This window comes from Ranitomeya variabilis, chromosome 2 (assembly GCF_051348905.1).
Source record: "Ranitomeya variabilis isolate aRanVar5 chromosome 2, aRanVar5.hap1, whole genome shotgun sequence".
NCBI classification, from domain to species: domain Eukaryota; kingdom Metazoa; phylum Chordata; class Amphibia; order Anura; family Dendrobatidae; genus Ranitomeya; species Ranitomeya variabilis.
This window is the reverse complement of record NC_135233.1, coordinates 227,467,725-227,487,441: the sequence shown is the minus strand read 5'-3', so window position 1 is coordinate 227,487,441 and position 19,717 is coordinate 227,467,725. Positions and strand designations below refer to the sequence as shown.

The 19,717-nt window shown below is 44.6% G+C and overlaps 1 protein-coding gene across 3 annotated transcripts in view; it reads right to left on the bottom strand.

Annotated features, from left to right (window-relative positions):
• Positions 1 to 19,717, bottom strand: part of CACNA1F (calcium voltage-gated channel subunit alpha1 F) — a 155,748-nt gene that overhangs the window by 86,578 nt on the left and 49,453 nt on the right. For all 3 annotated transcript variants that reach the window (XR_013221168.1, XR_013221167.1, XM_077283865.1), the window contains 5 exons: positions 13,914 to 13,940; positions 11,632 to 11,792; positions 10,095 to 10,320; positions 1,184 to 1,391; positions 720 to 840 (listed from right to left, as the gene is read on the bottom strand). Coding sequence is in view for 1 of the 3 variants with exons in the window: in XM_077283865.1 (XP_077139980.1) it covers positions 720 to 840; positions 1,184 to 1,391; positions 10,095 to 10,320; positions 11,632 to 11,792; positions 13,914 to 13,940 (743 nt within the window). In the remaining 2 variants the exon portion in view is untranslated. The remainder of the gene's footprint in view (positions 1 to 719; positions 841 to 1,183; positions 1,392 to 10,094; positions 10,321 to 11,631; positions 11,793 to 13,913; positions 13,941 to 19,717) is intronic.

The window sequence follows — 19,717 nt, the reverse complement described above, 5'->3', positions numbered from 1 at the left end:
CTAGAAATAATAAAAGTAAGTGTTAGTCTTGGACATACTAGTGTCCAAGGCAGATGTAGGGAAACCTGCTCTGGGATGTTGTGTTGTGAAACACACTGCAGGATGGTAGTCGTGCAGTCGGTTTCATTCCAGGCCCATGTTTTCCATGTGGCTAAAGGCCACAGGTTGCCTTGCAAAAATCCCTGCAGTAAAGGGTTTGGGTGTGTCAGGGCCAGTTTCAATTTAGGTGTAGGTGAGCGTACAGAGCAGAGGTTCTACAGAGCTTTGTCTGTGTGAAGAGACACAAGACAGAGCGGAGCCAATAGGCCTGGCACCCACAGCGTACACAGTGGTGCTGTCGTCCACGGTGACTGGTCTCAGAGGTGGAATGTCTTGTTCCCGGAGGTGAACTGGAGGTAGACTGTCCTGTATCCGCAGGAGGAATGGCGTGTATAACGGCCGCAAACAGGTGGATATAGTACCCGGCTGTAATCCGGAGGATATCAAGGACTGTGTACGGCTGTGAGTAAAAGACATTGACACGGCGGTGCAGTCGCCCATGGCTTATGGTCAAAGGGAAGGCCAGCGTGTTTAGTGACTGTAAATTGTGAAAGCTGTGAGTAAGAGACATTAACACGGCGGTGCAGTCACCCATTGCTACTGGTCAAAGGGAAGGTCAGTGTGTGTAGTGACTGTAAACGGATATATGTATATTTACTTATTAAGATATTAAAGGATACAATTTCCACATATGAAGAGGATGATAAAATACACACAGACCAGCATTCCAGGAAAGAATGGGCCTCCGTACGCCATGATCCCATCATACATCACTGCGTTCCAGTCTTCACCGGTCAGGATCTGAATGGTATCAATAAGAGAGAAAGTGAATATATTATAGAAAATAAAAAGATGCCTGACACCACCAATGATATCAAAGAGTTATCCTAAGGAGAGCACATAAATATTAGGTCTTTGAGGGGTCCGACTCCTGGCACACCCGCCGATCGGCTAAATGAATGTCTGGAGCGCCTCATCCCTTTATTGTTAAGCACCACACATTTATAGTGGCAGTGTCTGGTACTGCAGTTTTTTTGTGGGACTGAGTTGTAATGTAATACCAGACATAGCTGCTAACAGTGCTTAGCATGGTAAATAATGAATACTGCCACCGATCTAATATTATAAATATCACAGTTCTCACCTGGAAGACAGTGAGCAGTGCCTGTGGGAAGGTGTCAAAGGTACTTCTTTTGGTCTGGGTCTCATCAAAGTTAAATTTTCCACCAAAAAGTTGCATCCCAAGCAAGGAAAAGATGATGATGAAGAGGAAGAGGAGCAGCAGCAAAGAAGCAATGGATTTCATGGAGTTCAGCAGTGAGGCGACCAGGTTGCTTAATGATGCCCAGTGTCTGGTAGTTGTGGGAAAAGAGATAGAGAAGCCATATCGAATCAGATATTATCATTATAATACATGTGGTAACAGAAAATAATTAAAAATACCTCTCACTTCCATAGGACGATATGTCTCCTATTAACATATAAATACACATGAGTGACATATAGATACGCACAGTCCAGGGTATTCATAAGAAGATTTGCCCTTTAGAGGCTGCTATTCCCCCTGCACCTCTATGCAAATCTGCTCCTATTGATGGTAATTGTGTATAATGAACCCTTGGGCAATGTGTCACTCACTACCCCTCACACAAGAGTCATCCCCTACCGTTCCCAGACTCCTGAATGGTTTATTATTTGTAAGAGATTTAGCTAGAAGGGAAATGCTCTTTAAGTGGATTTATCGCCAGATTTCAGAATGCAATTTGCATACATTATTATATAGATAGCTTAGACCTACTGAAACGTGTGCACTCACTTTGAAAACTCATGGTCAAAATGGCTGTAGAAGCTTTTTGGAAAGTTTAAACTCAATCTCTGGTCACCTAGCTTATTGACAGCTGCTCAGTGTCCCTCCTCCCTGCTACTGATTCTCCACCCACTTAGTCTGATTGACAGCTCCTCAAGTGTCCTTCTTCGCTAATGCTCCTTAATCTCTTCCCACCTGATTGACAGTTCTATAGTGTCCCTCTTCCATCTTCCATGCTGATGCTGAATCTCCACTCATCTAGTCTGATTGACAGCTCCTCAGTTTCCCTCCTCTCTGCCCACCTAGTCTTAAGAGCTCATCAGTGTCCCTTCACACTGCTGCTATATCTCCATCAATCTTGCTTGATAGACAGCTGCTCAGTGTCCCTCCTCCCGACTGCAGCTGAGATCTCACTGTCACTGGTTTACCGTGACAGAGAGAAGACAGAAGACTTCAGCGCCTGATTTCTCCTACTCCTGCACTGATTTAGAAGCCCTTCACCTTCATATTAAATGGGGTCAATTTCTTTTAGCAGTGCAGGGGTTAATCTGCTCAGATGAGAGCTCCTGGAAGCTTTCCTGTATTAAGGCTTTTGGATCCTGGCTAGCACCCATTGTCAGAGCAAGCTTATGCTGCATGGCTGGAGGTTGTTGGTGGTTGTTATTGGAGAAGGTGTTTGGTGGATTTATGTGAGACTGTTGCTAGGTTTTGAGTGTGTGATAATTCCCATTCTTCTTCTACTTTGGTTTAACCTCATCCTCCACTCCCTGATCCATTCCTCTGTTGTCTGAGTGAGTATATTTGGCATTTTTCATTATTCCTGTTGATATTACCATGTTATTCTGGTTGGTGTATTACGGTACACTACTACTCCCCTCTTCTCTGGGTGGGAAGGGTACAGACGGCGGATTCAGGAGCTAAGGCAAGGTACATGGCTTGGTGTCTTCGCCATCAGAAGTAATCAGGAGAACAGGGCGAGCTAGGGCGCCCCTAGCGTTAGAGACAGGGAAGGAGCCTCTGTTCGTGGGACACCTGACAACAGAGTCGTGACATTAGCTCTGCCCGAAACCATTTTTTGATCCATTATAGATCCTATCACTGCTCTGACAGGGCAACTGCAGCAACTAAGCCAGGAGGTGGCAGATCTACACACTGTTGTTTTACAGCACCCTAAGACATCAGGTTTGGGGACCATGACTCCCAGGCAACCCTTAGTGGAGCCCAAGACCGCTTTGCCTAACAGGTTCTCTGGGGTACGTGACAAGTTTGTTGTTTTCAGGGAGGCCTGTAAGTTATACTTCAAGTTACATCCTTGTTCCTCAGGAACCGAGGAGCAATGGGTATGGATAATAATCTCACTCATTCAGGGTGACCCCCAAGCATCGGCATTCTCTCTCCCGTCTGACTCCTAATGGCTCCAGATGGTGGAGGAATTTTTTATGGCACTGGGTCATATTTACAACGACCCACACTACGTCAGCTTCAGCAGGGAGATCGGCCAGCGGAGAAGTATTGCTCAGAGTTTCGGAGGTGGTCCACTGACACTAAGTGGAACGACCCCACGCTCCACAGCCAGTTCTGTGAAAGGCTATCAATAAGGGTGAAGGATACATTAGCCCTGTATGAGACTCCAGTTTTCCTTGAGGCCGCCATGTCTCTGGCTATCCGGGTGGATCACAGTCTTCGCCAGAGACATAAAGAGACACTCCAATGTGCGAGAGGTCCGGGGACAAGTGAAACCTAGTCCGAGTCATCTAAGGAACCCATGCAGTTGTGTGCGGCAAATTAGTTCTGGAAAGCAGCCTGTTGTTCGGCGGAAAGGGGGATTATGTTTTTACTGTGGTGGAAAGGGCCATTTTGTAGGCACATGTCCTTCCCTATCTCACTATAAAAGGCCGCAGGGAAACTAAGGAGTCCCGGTTGTGGGGAGGTTAGCAACCCAGGAGTACATATCTCCTCCGTGGGTAGGACATAATTTTTCCTGATTGTTTCTGCCTTTCTGGACAGTGGGGTGGGGTTTAACTTGATCAACGCTAGGTTCATCCAGGTCCAGGGCCTCAAACCACATACTCTGTTCCGAATGGACATACCCATATTCTCCATCAACTTTGAAACCTTGGGACAGGGATATTTTACTCAAGTTCTCCGAGGGTTACATCAACAGGTTGGGGCCATGCCCTCAGAAGGTATTGACTGTTATGTGCTAGAGGGTCTCCTCTCTCCTGTGGTTCTTACACTTCCATGGCTCACTCTGTACAACCTGTGGTACACTGGCAGACTCGGAGGTGGTAAAGTGGAGTGAGTATTATCAAGGACACTGCTTGGACATCTGGCTTGCAAGGGTGGATAGCTAGTCTGTGCTGCAGTCTAAATACCTGCTTGACTTTGGGGATGTGTTTTCGGAGCGGGGTGCCAAGAACTTCCGTCACATCATCTTTATAACTGCGCCGCTAATCTTGTCCCTCGGGCTAAGCTGCCAAAGAGCAGACTATATAGTATCTCTGGTACAGAGAGGCAGGCCATGAAGGACTATATCGCAGAAAGTTTGGCAAAGGGTCATATCAGACCATCTTCAGCCACCATTGCTGTGGATGTTTTCTTTGTAAAGAAGAAAGACGGGGGGGTTACACCCTTGCTTAGATTTCTGCAAACTCATTCAGATCATGGTCCGGGATCCATATCCGCGCCCTCTCATCCCGGACCTCTTTAATCAGAGTGTAGGAGCAAAATGATTCTCTAAACTGAATATCAGGGGGCGTATAATCTCATTTGTATCAAATAGGGGTATGAGCGGAAAACAGCTTTCAATGCGCCTGAGAAAACTATGAGAACCTTGTGATGCCATTTAGGTTGACTAATGCTCCCATTGTCTTTCAGTACTTTGTAAATTACATCTTTAGCCACCTGGCAGGTAGATTTGTGGTAATCTGTCTTGATGACATATTAATTTATTCACCTGACCTTGAGTCACATCAGGTACAGGGCCGCCATCAGGGCATTACAGCCATGACTGGTGTATGGGGCCCGGTGGGCAGAAGGGCCCCGTCTCATCTGCTCTACGGGCCCCCCCTACAGGTGCTGCGGCACGCTATTGACATGCGGGCCCGCGCCCGCACGTCAATAGTTAACAGCCGCCAGCCAGTCGGAGGCTGGCAGCTGACTTGAGCCACAGTGCGCATGTCGCCGGCGTCTGACGTCATTGTCAGCCGCCGGCGAGTGCGTGCTTCACCTGCATGGAGGGAGTGAGCTTCGCCCGCGTGGCCAGGTAAGAACTCGTGTTTTTTTTTTGAGAGTGGCGATCCAGGGGGCCCCAGGGCAGAATGTTGGACACGCTGGGGCAGAGATGCAGGACACGCTGGGGCAGAGATGCTGGACACGCGGGGGCAGAGATGCTGGACACACCGGGGCAGAAATGCTGGACACACTGGGGCAGAAATGCTGGACACACTGGGGCAGAGATGCTGGACACACTGGGGCAGAGATGCTGGACACACTGGGGCAGAGATGCTGGACACACTGGGGCAGAGATGCTGGACACACTGGGGCAGAAATGCTGGACACACTGGGGCAGAGATGCTGGACACACTGGGGCAGAGATGCTGGACACAGTGGGGCAGAAATGCTGGACACACTGGGGCAGAAATGCTGGACACACTGGGGCAGAAATGCTGGACACACTGGGGCAGAAATGCTGGACACACTGGGGCAGAGATGCTGGACACACTGGTGCAGAAATGCTGGAGAAACTGGGGGCAGAAATGCTGGAGAAACTGGGGGCAGAAATGCTGGAGACACTGGGGCAGAAATGTTGGAGACACTGGGGGCAGAAATGCTGGAGACACTGGGGGCAGAATGGAGATACGGGCATGAATGGAGACACGGGGCGGAATGAAAGACATGGGGGCATGATTGGAGACACTGGGGGCAGGATTGGAGACAGATCGTGCAGGATCATGGGGCAGGATGGATACGATGGAGACAGATTGGGCAGGATGGGGAGATCATATGGGGCGATCATATGGGGCAGGATGGGGAGATCATATGGGGCAGAATGGATACTCATGAGGGCAGGATGGGAGAACATATGGCTGGAGCCAAGAATGAGACACACAGGGGCCAGGATGGGGATATTATTATTACCATAGGGGCTAATTAAGGGATATTATTACTGCAGTGACGTATTTATTTTATTTTTTGAGTATACTGTTTTAAATGGGGGTGCGGTCCTGTTACTGTGTGGAGTGATACTATGTTGCCTTTTTTTCTTCATGTGGTGTAATGTAGAAGTTGGGAAAAATTAAGTAATGTGTTCTGCAAGCGGAGCTCGAGATAAGTGTGTTATTTCCTGCAGAGACAAGTCCTGGCTGGAAGAAGTGACGGCGGTCTGTGCTGGATGAAAGTTGAGACGTCACTGGTGAGTCAGTGTGTTACCTATACACTGACACTATACACTATATACAGAGCTCCTGTGTATAATGTCACCAGTGATCACTGTATTACCTATACATTATATACAGAGCTCCTGTGTATAATATCACCAGTGATCACAGTATTACCTGTACACAGACACTCCATACTAAGTACAGATCTCCTGTGTATAATGATACTTATGGTGATGGTATTGTGATTTTTTCTTATTACTGATCACTATTGTAGTATTCGGTCACTTTGTAGTGGTAATATGTGGTCTGGTCATGGTGCGGTGGTATTTGTCCCTTGTATAGACTATTTGGTCACTATGTGGTAATAATATGGTGTCTCGTCATGGTGTTGTGGTATTTGTTCCTTTATGTGATGTTATTCGATCACTGTGGCGGTAATATGTGGTCTTGACATGGTATAGCGGTATTTGTTCCTTGTATGTGATATTATTGGTCATTTTAAAAATTGAAAAATAAATAAAAATATACCTAAATTGTATTGCATATTTTAACAAATATTTAATAGGTTACAGCAGAGTAGGGCCCAGCCAAAAGTGTCTACCGTGTTATGGTGGCGGCTTAAAAAATCTTTTGGCCAAAACAAAAGCTGCTGGCTATATGTGTGATCTGGTGATGGGAACTGTTAATGTGTGATAGGTGAGAAGTGGAGTTTTTCCAAGAGAGAGCAGTGGGACTGTGGACAGTTCAAGGGGTGGAGCGAGGAGGCAGGGCTCGGGTGGAGCCTGGGCGGAGTCTCAAGGGGGCCCCAAAAAATTTGCCAGTATGGGGCCCCGAAATTTCCAGTGGCAGCCCTGTTCAGGTACATGGTCCTGGGACACCCGACAATAGAGTTGTGACACTCACACTGTAAATACATCAGTCTCCCCAGGTCTAAGAAATCTATTTAATAAAGTGTGAAGTTTTTTTTTTTTAAATCTAGTAACGACCTGGGCTTTAACTCCTTACCGTCTGCAGCATTTCCTATCCTTTACAGCAGACGCTAAATTACTGCCATTATACGAAGAAAATGAGGAAGAGAAGTGCATGGTAATGATCAAATGTCAGGCAGGGTGAGCGATAACAGAATATAGGTTTCTACAAATGTATCTGTAGATGTCAGCAGGATTTCTCGAAAAATATCACGTTTGTGTAGTAGAAGCCTCTGAATTAAGGCTTCATAGAGACACATTGCAGCATGAGGCCCATAAAGTAAATGGAGAACTGATCCGAAGATGAAAGTGTCCTGAGGTTCTACACCCACTGCCCTCTACACTCAACATTACACAATGAGAACTGTGAAAGCAGCTGCTATTTAAAGAAGACGGCGGATGCAGTATGAATCTCTGGATTCAAATAGCGTGTTTAATAGTTCACTCCCATGCATGATGTGTGTCACATACGGTAGCATGTAATATGCAGGAATTTCTAAAGGTTAAGGATACAAGTGGGTACGTTTTTAGATTCAGATGCCTGTGACAACACAGCAGTTAATCTTTTAATTATCCAGATGTCTATTTTCAGTAGGACAAGAGGCATAGACTATTATCTTTATGTTGACTTTTGAATTTATCTGTTTGTTTTGGTTGGTCAAGAAACACAGACTGTCCATGTGAGCCTTTAATATGGATTCCTGAGTTGACGTTTGTTGCATCATATTGTGTTGTTATCTTGGATGACAGGGATGCATGGTAATTAAACAATAGATGTTTGTTAATATGCTGATTCTACATTTCTACATTGTTCAAGGCTAGCTAGCTTGTTGACCTGCAAAACAGAGAAGGACGAACTCTGCATATTGATTAAATATTCAAACAATGAGAGCTTATCTCATCCCACCTCGCCTGTGGATGATGACCTGATCCATAGATGTGCTTATAAAAAGGGATTTCTATTGATCTGCACAAAGAATCAAGTGACTTGCCAGAGCAACAGCCAGGACAACAAGGCTCCATCAAGAGGGACACAGATTTGGCATTCTACAGAATGTCAACTTAGGGAACCATGGTCCCAGCTGAAATAATACAGATTTGCTCCATTAGCCATCACTGAATCCAAGGATACATTTGGAGAATCCAGGTTGGGACCATCCAGTCACCTGGCTCCATGGAGACGTTTGGAGAAAACCAGTTGGGACCATTCGGTCACCTGGCCACATACCTCAATGGACTCTCAGCTTCCAAAGCTTGTCATTACCTCCTCTGTGTGCGTGCCCGCCAAAACTGGGGTACCACTGCTGGGGGTAATCAGCCCTGAAAACTCCAAATTCTCAGCTGCTCTAACCCCGGCAAGTCAGCGGAAGGGTGAGACTCTCTAATTTTGCACCATATTGGGTATTTTGCTGTTCTATGTGTTATTGTCTGCTTTGTGGGTCAATAAAGTATTGCCACACTGTTTTAACCTGACCCACTGTTGTCTGTATAGTTTTCTGCCCATAGGAAAAGAGAGCGGGCGTTCAGTGGGACGAACCCCAGTCCATACGGTCTCGGTCCAAGAGACCAGAGAATTCGCTGACCCCTCCGTGTCTCCACAATGATGCTTTGTAACATTGTAGAAATGTCCTATGTCATATGGAAAGGGTCATACGTTTAAAGTAGAGATTGGAAGGCTACAAGAATTGAGCAAAAATACTTGATTGACCCTGGTCCTGTTCAGTTCACCAAAGCACCCCACAGGCATCCTGGGCCTGTCTAATGCTTCCTAGGCCCAATATCATGACTTCCCATTAAGGAAGCCAGGCAGAGGATTGCAGACGAAGAAGTAAATGCTCCACTGGTCCGGCTGCCATGGGGGACCGACCTGGACCCCAAAACAGGGTCGTTTGTATCTTTTCGCTTAACGGTAGTTACCCTAAATATAGGACCCCTTTCTATATAACTTCAGACATTTTTGCAATGTTGCAAATTAGGAGGACCGAACTAGATGCTGAATTGGGTAGTTCAAAACTTTTTGATTATCTCTAGTAGGTGGCACTAAAGATTCCGCTTTCTTCCTGCTGGAGAACTCATTTGCATACTTTTTTTCTACAAAAGGAGGAGATGCAGCTTCCAACGTGTGTTAAAATATCAAAACTTTATTTATAACCCATTGAAAAAAGGGCAAGTGTACATGCTTTGTAAAAAGTAGGGGTGAGGAACCTCCATGGAGTCTTCACCTCCATGAGATCTTCACATCCACTTTTTGCAAAATATTTACATCTTCTAATTTTTTAATGGATTATAAATAAAGTTTTGAGATTTTAACACACACTGGAAGCTTGATGTCCTACCTTTCCTAGAACATGCTTACCTGAATGCCATGCACTGGTGAGTTTTCTGGTCTTCCTACTGATTGGACTGATTTCAGAAAGGGTGAGCTACACTATTTTGTTTATTTTTTTTCCCAGGCAACATTGCCTGTCCTATAGGTCTCTGGTTGTCTCCCTGCGACGATCACAAAGAGTGAAATCCTTAGTCCAAGCATTGACCCCAAGAACGGGTCTAATCTCTCAAGAAATATGAGAAGAGCAAGGCACTCCTAAAACGAAGCCCACTTTATTCCTTCTTAGGCTCTAGTAGTCACATGGCATAATATTTTGGTGCCACCTGGATTAATAGTAGAGTGGGCCTGTCGCCATACTCTGCTGCCCTTAAACATGGCCCCACAGTATGATAATTGGTCTACTGAGATGCGAGTAATGTGTCCACCCTGTGGTGACCCCGATCTCTCAGTCTGACGGGTCGAAAGGGGCTCATATGTGTATTTTGCTATGCAAAATTGCAATCCTTTTACTGAAACGACAGTACACACAGAGGGTGATCTCGTGTGACAGCACACCTCGTCCTGCTGACCTTGTCACCTTGAAGATCCTCAGCAGCCGCACACATCGAAGCACAGAAATTCCCAGTGGGGACATGATATCGAACTCAACAAGGACCGTCTCCAGGATGCCACCGCATACCACGAAGCAGTCAAATCGATTGAAGAAAGACACGAAATAGGCATGGATTCCCAGACTGTACAATTTCAGGAGCATTTCCACAGTGAAGAGCGACAGCAGCACCTTATTAGCATAGCCTGGAATATAAAAAAGGCGATTTATGAGAGGAGTCGTCATATGGATTGAGCACAGGTAAATCTACAGGTAAATACATCAAGTAGATATGTTCCCTACAACTTAAAAGGAGTATTCCAATCTTGTCCATTTATGAATGGGGATGGATATACCCCCTTAATAGTTTTTAAAGGGAATCTGTCATGTCCCGAAATGCTTTAAGTACGTCACAGCATTTTGACTGACAGCCTGCTCTGAACAGACGCACTGCAGAGGCAGCTGTCAATCAAAGTGCTGGGGCGTGTTTACAGATGCCGCTCACTATGCACTGACAGGTGACTATAGTCACTCTATGACTAAAAGCCGGTGGCTCCCAGTCGGAATAAAGTTAATTTTCTCCTGGTAGCCGTATTTTCAGTAAGGCGGCATGCAGCATTGGAAAGCTATTAAGCAGGAGATTACCACTATATCTGCAGGTTAATAGCATTTAGGGACATAACAGGTTCCTTTTAACACTACATATAATCAAAAGTTGATCTGTTAGTCAAGCCCCCTGTTATGAACTGGTGACCTTGGAGCCGCATGAAACTTTCTCTGGAGACGGTGGAACCTGTACTGACCGCAATCCTGAACTAACACCGCAACTAGAAGTAGCCGTGGGGTGTGCCTAACACTCCCTAGACACCTCGACACAGCCGGAGGACTAAATACCCCTATAGATGGAAATGGGAATGCTATCTTGCCTCAGAGCAGACCCCCAAAGGATAGGCAGCCCCCCACAAATAATGACTGTGAGTAGGAGAAGAATAGACACACGCAGGTAGAAAACAGGATTTAGCAGAAGAGGCCACTCTAGCTAAATAGGAAAGGATAGGACAGATAACTAGGCGGTCAGTATTAAAACCCTTCCAAAAATATCCACAGCAGATAATACAAAAAGTTCCACAATCTAACTAAAGACATGGAATGTATATCTGCCACTCCAGAGAATCCAGCAAGACTGAGAAAATACTGACACAATCTAAGCTGGACAAGAAAACACAAAGAATAGCACTGAATTGTGAAGCACACAACATGTGTGCCACAGGAAAAAAGAACCAGACACTTATCTTTGCTGATTTGGCAGAAAGGCAGGAGGAACCAGGCAGAGGTCCTACACCTCCCAACAACAATTGACAACTGGCAAGGACTAATGAATCCTGCATGCCTAAATACCCCAGTCAGATCTGCAATCAGCAGATACACCTGACCAGGGCTGCAACTCAGGGGCAACTGCATTACCACCTACAACCACCGGAGGGAGCCCAAAAGCAGAATTCACAACAGCCCCCTACCTTGTATCTGGGTCAGCCATTCAGGTTGCCGGTAATGCTCGGATGCAATGGTAAGAGTGTTCAGAAAAACCAGGAGTAAAACCATCCAATAGAAAGTGACAGATTTTACCGCTAGACGACATTTTCTCCGGAAAGCTCTGTTCCATCTTTTTATCTTTCGACTATTAGAGAAGACATAGGTTTTAACAAAAGCTGACTGATATAATGCAGATACATGAATCTGTTCTAAGCCTCATGGCAGATGCAGAGACAGGTGCGGCACATGTGTTTTCTGGGTTCCATGCAGTATATAGTATCAGATTTGATGCAGATTTTTCACTGCATACTCATAGATTTTGACATGGATTTTACCCTACACCTTGCATAGCGTGCAATCTGCAATCGATTCTGCACAGAGAATTGATTTGCTGCAGACTTTAAGGATATGTTCCCAAGTTGCGTCAAGTTTGAAATTTACCAGATTTGCACATTTCATAACAAAAAATAAGTGGGGAACCCTTGCTTAGCAAATGGTGATATCTGCACTTAAATCACTTAAATCAACAGCATAAGTTGACAAATGGGTTTGTTCACATTGTTTTTTTCTTTTTTCGCTGGGTTTTCAGAGCAGAAACTCTCCAACTCACCAAATCAAAACTTGTGGTTTTAGTCAGTTTCTGCTTCGAAAACTCCACAAAAAAAACAGTGTGAACACACCCTACTGCAGATCTCAAACTTATATAAAGCAAAAAATCTGTTGTCTTTCTGCCAAGTAGATACTTAAGAAAAATGTAGTGGGTTTAATGTGAATTTAAGGGCTCATACTCATCTGCGAGAAAAAAGGACGAGTGCAATCCGATACAAAATTGGATTGCACTCTGCTCAAAGTTTATCTATGAGTCCCTGCTCATCTGCAATTTTTTTCTCAGGTGAAATCGTACTGAGAAAAAGTCGCAGCATGCTGCGATTGTCCTCGTATCTCGGATGAGACTCGCCAATGCAAGTCAATAGGTTTGATAAAAATTGAACGGCACTCAGACCATGCATGACTTTTACACACCCATGTCCTTGAAAACCCAACATTTCAGCAGCCGCGTACAGTAAAATCACAGCGCGACCCCCAAAAATAGAATATATACATATAGAATAGGTAGATGTATGTCAGTGATTTATATAAAATTAATAACAGCTTGCAGCTGTCTGCCTAGCCTTTGCTGGTTATTAATTATAGGGGAACCGTACGTTATTTTTTGGGGGGTCCCCCATTTTAATAATCAGGAAAAGCTAAGTATACAGCTGTGAGTTGCTATGAATAGCCTGGAAAGCTCCATGGGTATTACCCCCTTCCCAGGCTATAAACATCTGCCTCCAGCTTTCCACTTTCCCTTTGCTGGTTAATAAAATTTTGGGGTATCCCACTCCATTTTTTGTTGCAAAGTAATTTATTTGGTAATAAAATACGTGTACAGTAAGCTACACAGGTACTGTACTAATTGTATATCTCACTCATATATTTATATCCATCTGTCTGTATCTATCTGTCTGTCTGTCTGTCTATCTATCTATCTATAAATAGATAGATACAAGAATTTTTCCTTGAAAAACTATGTGTGAATTACATAGAGAATTGTTCTATATAAAAGGTCATGTTAAAATCACATTGCAATTGGACTGCATTTGCATGTAAATTCGATGCAATTCAAATACTAGGTGCTAAAAATCACATTGTACTCACAAGAAAATTGCATGACACTCGTCCCACATTTCTGGACTGGTATAGGATCCTTTTTGTTTTTTTTTAACGGTAATGGGTATGAGCCCATTAGGCAGCATATCCACTGTGTCACAAAATATTTGTGACTTGCAGTGATTTTTGCAGATTTTGTTGAAAATTTCACTAGATGCATTGCAAAAGGTGAAGTCCACAATGCATTCTGCACCAATAATTGACACGCTGCACTGGTCAAATTACATGTGGAACATTTACGCAATGTGTAGATTACATTTTTGAAATCTGATTATCTTAGAGGGTATTGTTTCCTGCTGTGAATTTTACACATGCATATCCATACGAAAAGTCAACACTGCAGGTCAGTTTACATGAAGAAAATGTTTGCATCGTGTGTTTGTAATGTAGACTGTCCAAAAGAATTTTCATGCAGAAAGAACTGCAGCAAATGACTGAAATAGACTGTTTTATTTACCTACTGTATATTTTGGCCAGATAAAAACATGTAAAAGCTTGTCATAAATGCAATGTGAGAACAAGGCCTAAAACATAAAGCAGCATTTGCACCACTTACCAGCAACCAGTTTGCCCCAACTTGTTCCTGCATATGCAAAGCAAAACATAACAGGTTAGGTGTAAAAATACAGTCGATTAATAGGTTATAAGCAGCAGTTCAAACGGCAAGTCCATGATAGAAATGCAAGGGCCAGACTCAGATTTCCACTGTGGATTCAAGTTCTTCTCACTAAATTAGAATATCATCAAAAAGTTACATTATTTCAGATCTTCAATACAAAAAGTGAAACTCATATATTACATATAGAGTCATTACAAACAGAGTGATCTATTTCACGTGTTTATTTCTGTTAATGTTGATGATTATGGCTTACAGACAATTAAAACCCAAAAGTCATTATCTCAGTAAGTTAGAATACTTTATAACACCGGCTTGTAAAATGATTTTAAAATTCGAAATATTGGCCTACTGAAATGTATGTTCAATAAATGCACTCAATACTTGGTCGGGGATCCTTTTGCATCAATTACTGCATCAATGCGGCGTGGCATGTAGACGATCAGCCTGTGGCACTGCTCAGGGGTTATGGAAGCCCAGTTTGCTTTGATAGCAGCCTTCAGCTCATCTGCATTGTTGGGTTTGGTGTCTCTCATCTTCCTATTGACAATACCCCATAGATTCTCTATGGGGTTAAGGTCAGGCGAGTTTGCTGGCCAATCAAGCACAGTGATGCTGTTTTTAAACCAGGTATTGGTACTTTTAGCAGTGTGGACAGGTGCCAAGTCCTGCTGGAGAATGAAATTTCCATCTCCAAAAAGCTTATCGGCAGAGGGAAACATGAAGTGCTCTAAAATTTCCTGGTAGACGGCTGTGCTGACTTTGGTCTTGATAAAACACAGTGGACCTACACCAGCAGATGACATGGCTCCCCAAACCATCACTAATTGTGGAATCTTCATACTAGACCTCGAGCTGCTTGGATTGTGGCCTCTCCACTCTTCCTCCAGACTCTGGGACCTTGATTTCCAAATTAAATGCAAAATTTACTTTCATCTGAACACAACACCTTGGACCACTGAGCAACAGTCCAGTTCTTTTTCTCCTTGGCCCTGGTAAGACGCTTCTGGCGTTGTCTATTGGTCATTAATGGCTTGACACAAGGAATGCGACACTCGTAGCCCATGTCCTGGATACATCTGTGTGTGGTGGCTCTTGAAGCAATGACTCCAGCAGTCCACTCCTTGTGAATCTCTGTTATGGACCTGGTGGTTAGGAGCACCCGGAATGACCTGATGAGTAAACTCAAAATCGGAACTAGCTCTGGGGAAGTGGGAACTCTGCTGACCGCAAACTCTACTCCTATCATACACACTAGAAATAGCCGTGGAGCGTACCTAACTCTCCCTAGACGCCTCTTCACAGCCTAAGAGCTAACTACCCCTAAAGATAGAAATAGAAGCCTAACCTTGCCTCAGAGAAATTCCCCAAAGGTAAAGGCAGCCCCCCACATATATTGACTGTGAGTTAAGAGGAAAGTCACAAACACAGGAATGAAACAGGTTTTAGCAAAGGAGGCCAGACTTCACTAAATAGTCAGAGGAAAGAAAAGGAAACTATGCGGTCAGCACAAAAAACTACAAAAACCACGCAGAGTATACAAAAAGACCCCCACACCGACTCACGGTGTGGAGGTGCAACACTGCACCCCAGAGCTTCCAGCTAGCAAGGAAATATCATGATAGCAAGCTGGACTAGAATTTAACAGTACTAAGAAATATATTCAGGCAGCAGTAACAACAAATGAACTAGCAGGGACTTAGCTTCTGCTGGAGTAGACAGGTCCTCAGAGAAGTCCAAGAGAGATCTGAACCAATACTGATACATTGACAGCTGGCATGAAGTAACGATCTGAGTGGAGTTAAATAGGGAAGCCAGCATAGCAATAAACGAGAGCAGCTGATAAAGCCAACCTCAGTGACCAGCAGTTCCGCTCGAAGCCACCAGAGGGAGTCCAAGAGCAGAACTAAACCAGAGGGAGTCCAAGAGCAGAACTAACCAAAGTACCATTCATGACCACAGGAGGGAGTCCGAGAACGGAATTCACAACAGTACCCCCCCCCTTGAGGAGGGGTCACCGAACCCTCACCAGGGCCCCCAGGCCGATCAGGACGAGCCAAATGAAAGGCACGAACCAAATCGGCAGCATGGACATCGGAGGCAACAACCCAGGAATTATCCTCCTGACCATAGCCCTTCCACTTAACCAGGTACTGAAGCTTCCGTCTCGAAATACGAGAATCCCAAATTTTTTCCACCACATACTCCAACTCCACCTCAACCAACACCGGAGCAGGAGGATCAACGGAGGGAACCATAGGCGCCACGTACCTCCGCAACAACGACCTATGGAACACATTATGGATGGCAAAAGAAGCTGGAAGGACCAAACGAAATGACACAGGGTTGAGAATTTCAGAAATCTTATAAGGACCAATGAAACGAGGCTTAAACTTAGGAGAAGAAACCTTCATAGGAACATAACGAGAAGACAACCAAACCAAATCCCCAACACGAAGTCGGGGACCAACACAACGACGGCGGTTAGCGAAACGTTGAGCCTTCTCCTGGGACAATGTCAGATTGTCCACTACGTGAGTCCAAATTTGCTGCAACCTGTCCACCACAGAATCCACACCAGGACAGTCAGAAGGCTCAACCTGCCCCGAAGAAAAACGAGGATGAAAACCAGAATTGCAAAAAAAAGGCGAAACCAAAGTAGCCGAACTAGCCCGATTATTAAGGGCGAACTCAGCCAATGGCAAGAAGGTCACCCAATCATCCTGATCAGCAGAAACAAAGCATCTCAGATAGGTTTCCAAAGTCTGGTTGGTTCGTTCGGTTTGGCCATTTGTTTGAGGATGGAAAGCCGAAGAAAAAGACAAATCAATGCCCATCTTAGCACAAAAGGACCGCCAAAACCTAGAGACAAACTGGGAACCTCTGTCCGACACAATGTTCTCCGGAATGCCATGCAAACGAACCACATGTTGAAAAAATAACGGCACCAAATCAGAGGAGGAAGGCAATTTAGGCAAGGGTACCAAATGGACCATCTTAGAAAAGCGATCACAAACCACCCAGATGACAGACATCCTTTGAGAGACAGGAAGATCTGAAATAAAATCCATGGAAACATGCGTCCAAGGCCTTTTCGGGACTGGCAAGGGCAAAAGCAACCCACTGGCAGGAGAACAGCAGGGCTTAGCCCGAGCACAAGTCCCACAGGACTGCACAAAAGAATGCACATCCCGTGACAAGGAAGGCCACCAAAAGGACCTAGCCACCAAATCTCTGGTACCAAAAATCCCAGGATGACCAGCCAACACCGAGCAATGAACCTCAGAAATAACTCTGCTAGTCCATCTATCAGGGACAAACAGTTTCTCCACCCGCACCCGCCGCAAATCAGGGGAGATGGCAGACAGCATTACCCCCTCTTTGAGAATACCAGCCGGCTCAGGGACTCCCGGAGAATCAGGCACAAAACTCCTAGAAAGGGCAGCCGCCTTCACATTCTTAGAACCTGGAAGGTATGAGACCACAAAATCGAAACGGGAGAAAAACAGCGACCATCGAGCCTGTCTAGGATTCAACCGCTTGGCAGACTCGAGATAAGTCAGATTTTTGTGATCCGTCAAGACCACCACGCGGTGCTTGGCTCCCTCAAGCCAATGTCGCCACTCCTCGAATGCCCACTTCATAGCCAGCAGCTCCCGATTGCCAACATCATAATTACGCTCAGCAGGCGAAAACTTTCTAGAAAAGAAGGCACATGGCTTCATCACAGAGCCATCAGAACTTCTTTGAGACAAAACAGCCCCTGCTCCAATCTCAGAAGCATCAACCTCGACCTGAAAAGGGAGCGAAACATCTGGCTGACGCAACACAGGGGCTGAAGAAAAACGACGTTTCAGCTCCTGAAAAGCCTCAACGGCCGCAGAGGACCAATTCACCACATCAGCACCTTTCTTTGTCAAATCAGTCAAAGGTTTAACCACACTAGAAAAATTAGCGATGAAGCGATGGTAAAAATTAGCAAAGCCCAGGAATTTCTGGAGGCTCTTCACAGATGTAGGTTGAGTCCAATCATAAATGGCCTGAACTTTTTTTGTTTCAATAATTTTATTTGAAAAATTTCACAATAATCTCCCAATGTGGGAGTGTTGAAAATACAACAATTACATAAGTATCAACACTAGCATTGTATTGTATGGGGGAAGTATTAATGTTGATTAATTAAAGACAAGACAAAAACAAGACAGAAACAAGAGGGGATGAGCTCAATACCAAAGACATTATAAAACCACTCTACAATTTTACAATAAATTTCTCACATATCAGCAAATATCAATCGGTCGACAACATTGTCCAGCTCAGAAATCCCACTCCACCGATGAGAAAAAAGGAAAGCAACATCTCAGGGAGACAAGGTGAGAGCCATCTTCATTTGACCATCCGGGTGTAGTTCCAGCCATGGCGACCAAGTTTGGAAAAAGGAGTTCCAGCTATCGGTTCTCGTCGCCTGGATGCGTTCATATATCATGATAGTGTTCATTCTATCTTTGACAAGAGATATTGAAAGTGAAGGAGACTTCCATTTTGACGCAATGTGTATTTTGGCCGCCATTCCCAATAAGACCACCATTCTGTGTAATTTTTTAGATAATCCCTGTGGTTTTAATCCCAGGAGGAGGGTCAGTGGATTCATTGGTATCTCTTTTCCAAGCATCCTATCCATTAGGAGCTTTACATCCTGCCACAGACCAGACACCACCGGACAGGACCACCATATATGACCCATATCCCCTGGTGCGTCACAACCTCTAAAGCATTTGTCAGAAACCTGTGGGTATATGGAATGAAGCCTCGTAGGGACTAAGTATGTTCTATGTAACACTTTAAGGGAAGACTCAACTAGAGACACCTGGTGGGAGCCTCTTGATAAGGTATCACAACAGCTCTGCCATTCCTTCAGCGAGATGTCAAACCCCAAGTCCTCCTCCCACTGTCGCATAAATCTAAACTTTTTCTCCTCTTGTACATTAGTAAAGGAAGAATATAAATAAGAGATAGTCCCCCCACCCAGTGGATCATCTATACATTTTTGTTCAAAACCAGTGATTCGAAAAGGCCTTCCACCCGGTACACTCTTTCTGACAAAATCAAAGATTTGATTAATATGGAATATTTCTCGTACTGGCGGGTCATATTTTTGGATAAACTCTTGTTTAGACAGGACTATGTTAAACGGGGAACAAAGATGTTTTATTGAGGTTATTCCTCTGAGTATCCACCAGGAAAAGGGTTGTGGGTCAAGACCCGGAGGGAAGACCGGATTGCAAAATAGTGAATTTAGTGGCGTATTCTTGGTTTGCAGCTCACTCTTAAACCTCTCTTTCCTCCAAAGGAGCAAAGACTGAGCCGCGAAAGGTGAGATATTAGTGATATGTTTAGGGAGCTTAGCTTCAGACCATAGCAGGCCCATCAGGGAGCAAGGTTTCAATTGAAATGACTCCAATTGTACCCATCTAGGTTTGTCCACTGTTGAGCATATTCTAGATAACTGTGCAATTTGAGCAGCCTTAAAATAATTTATAAAGTTAGGTAAGGAGAATCCTCCCTTCTTCCGGTGAACAAACATGATCTGTTGTTTGATCCTAGGTTTTTTCCCCTGCCAAATAAATTTGGAGACCATAGAATGTATATCTCGTAATATTCTCGAGGGAACTGGGATGGGGAGGGAGCGGAACAGGTATAGAAACCTTGGGAGGGAGACCATTTTTATGGCGTTTATTCTGCCT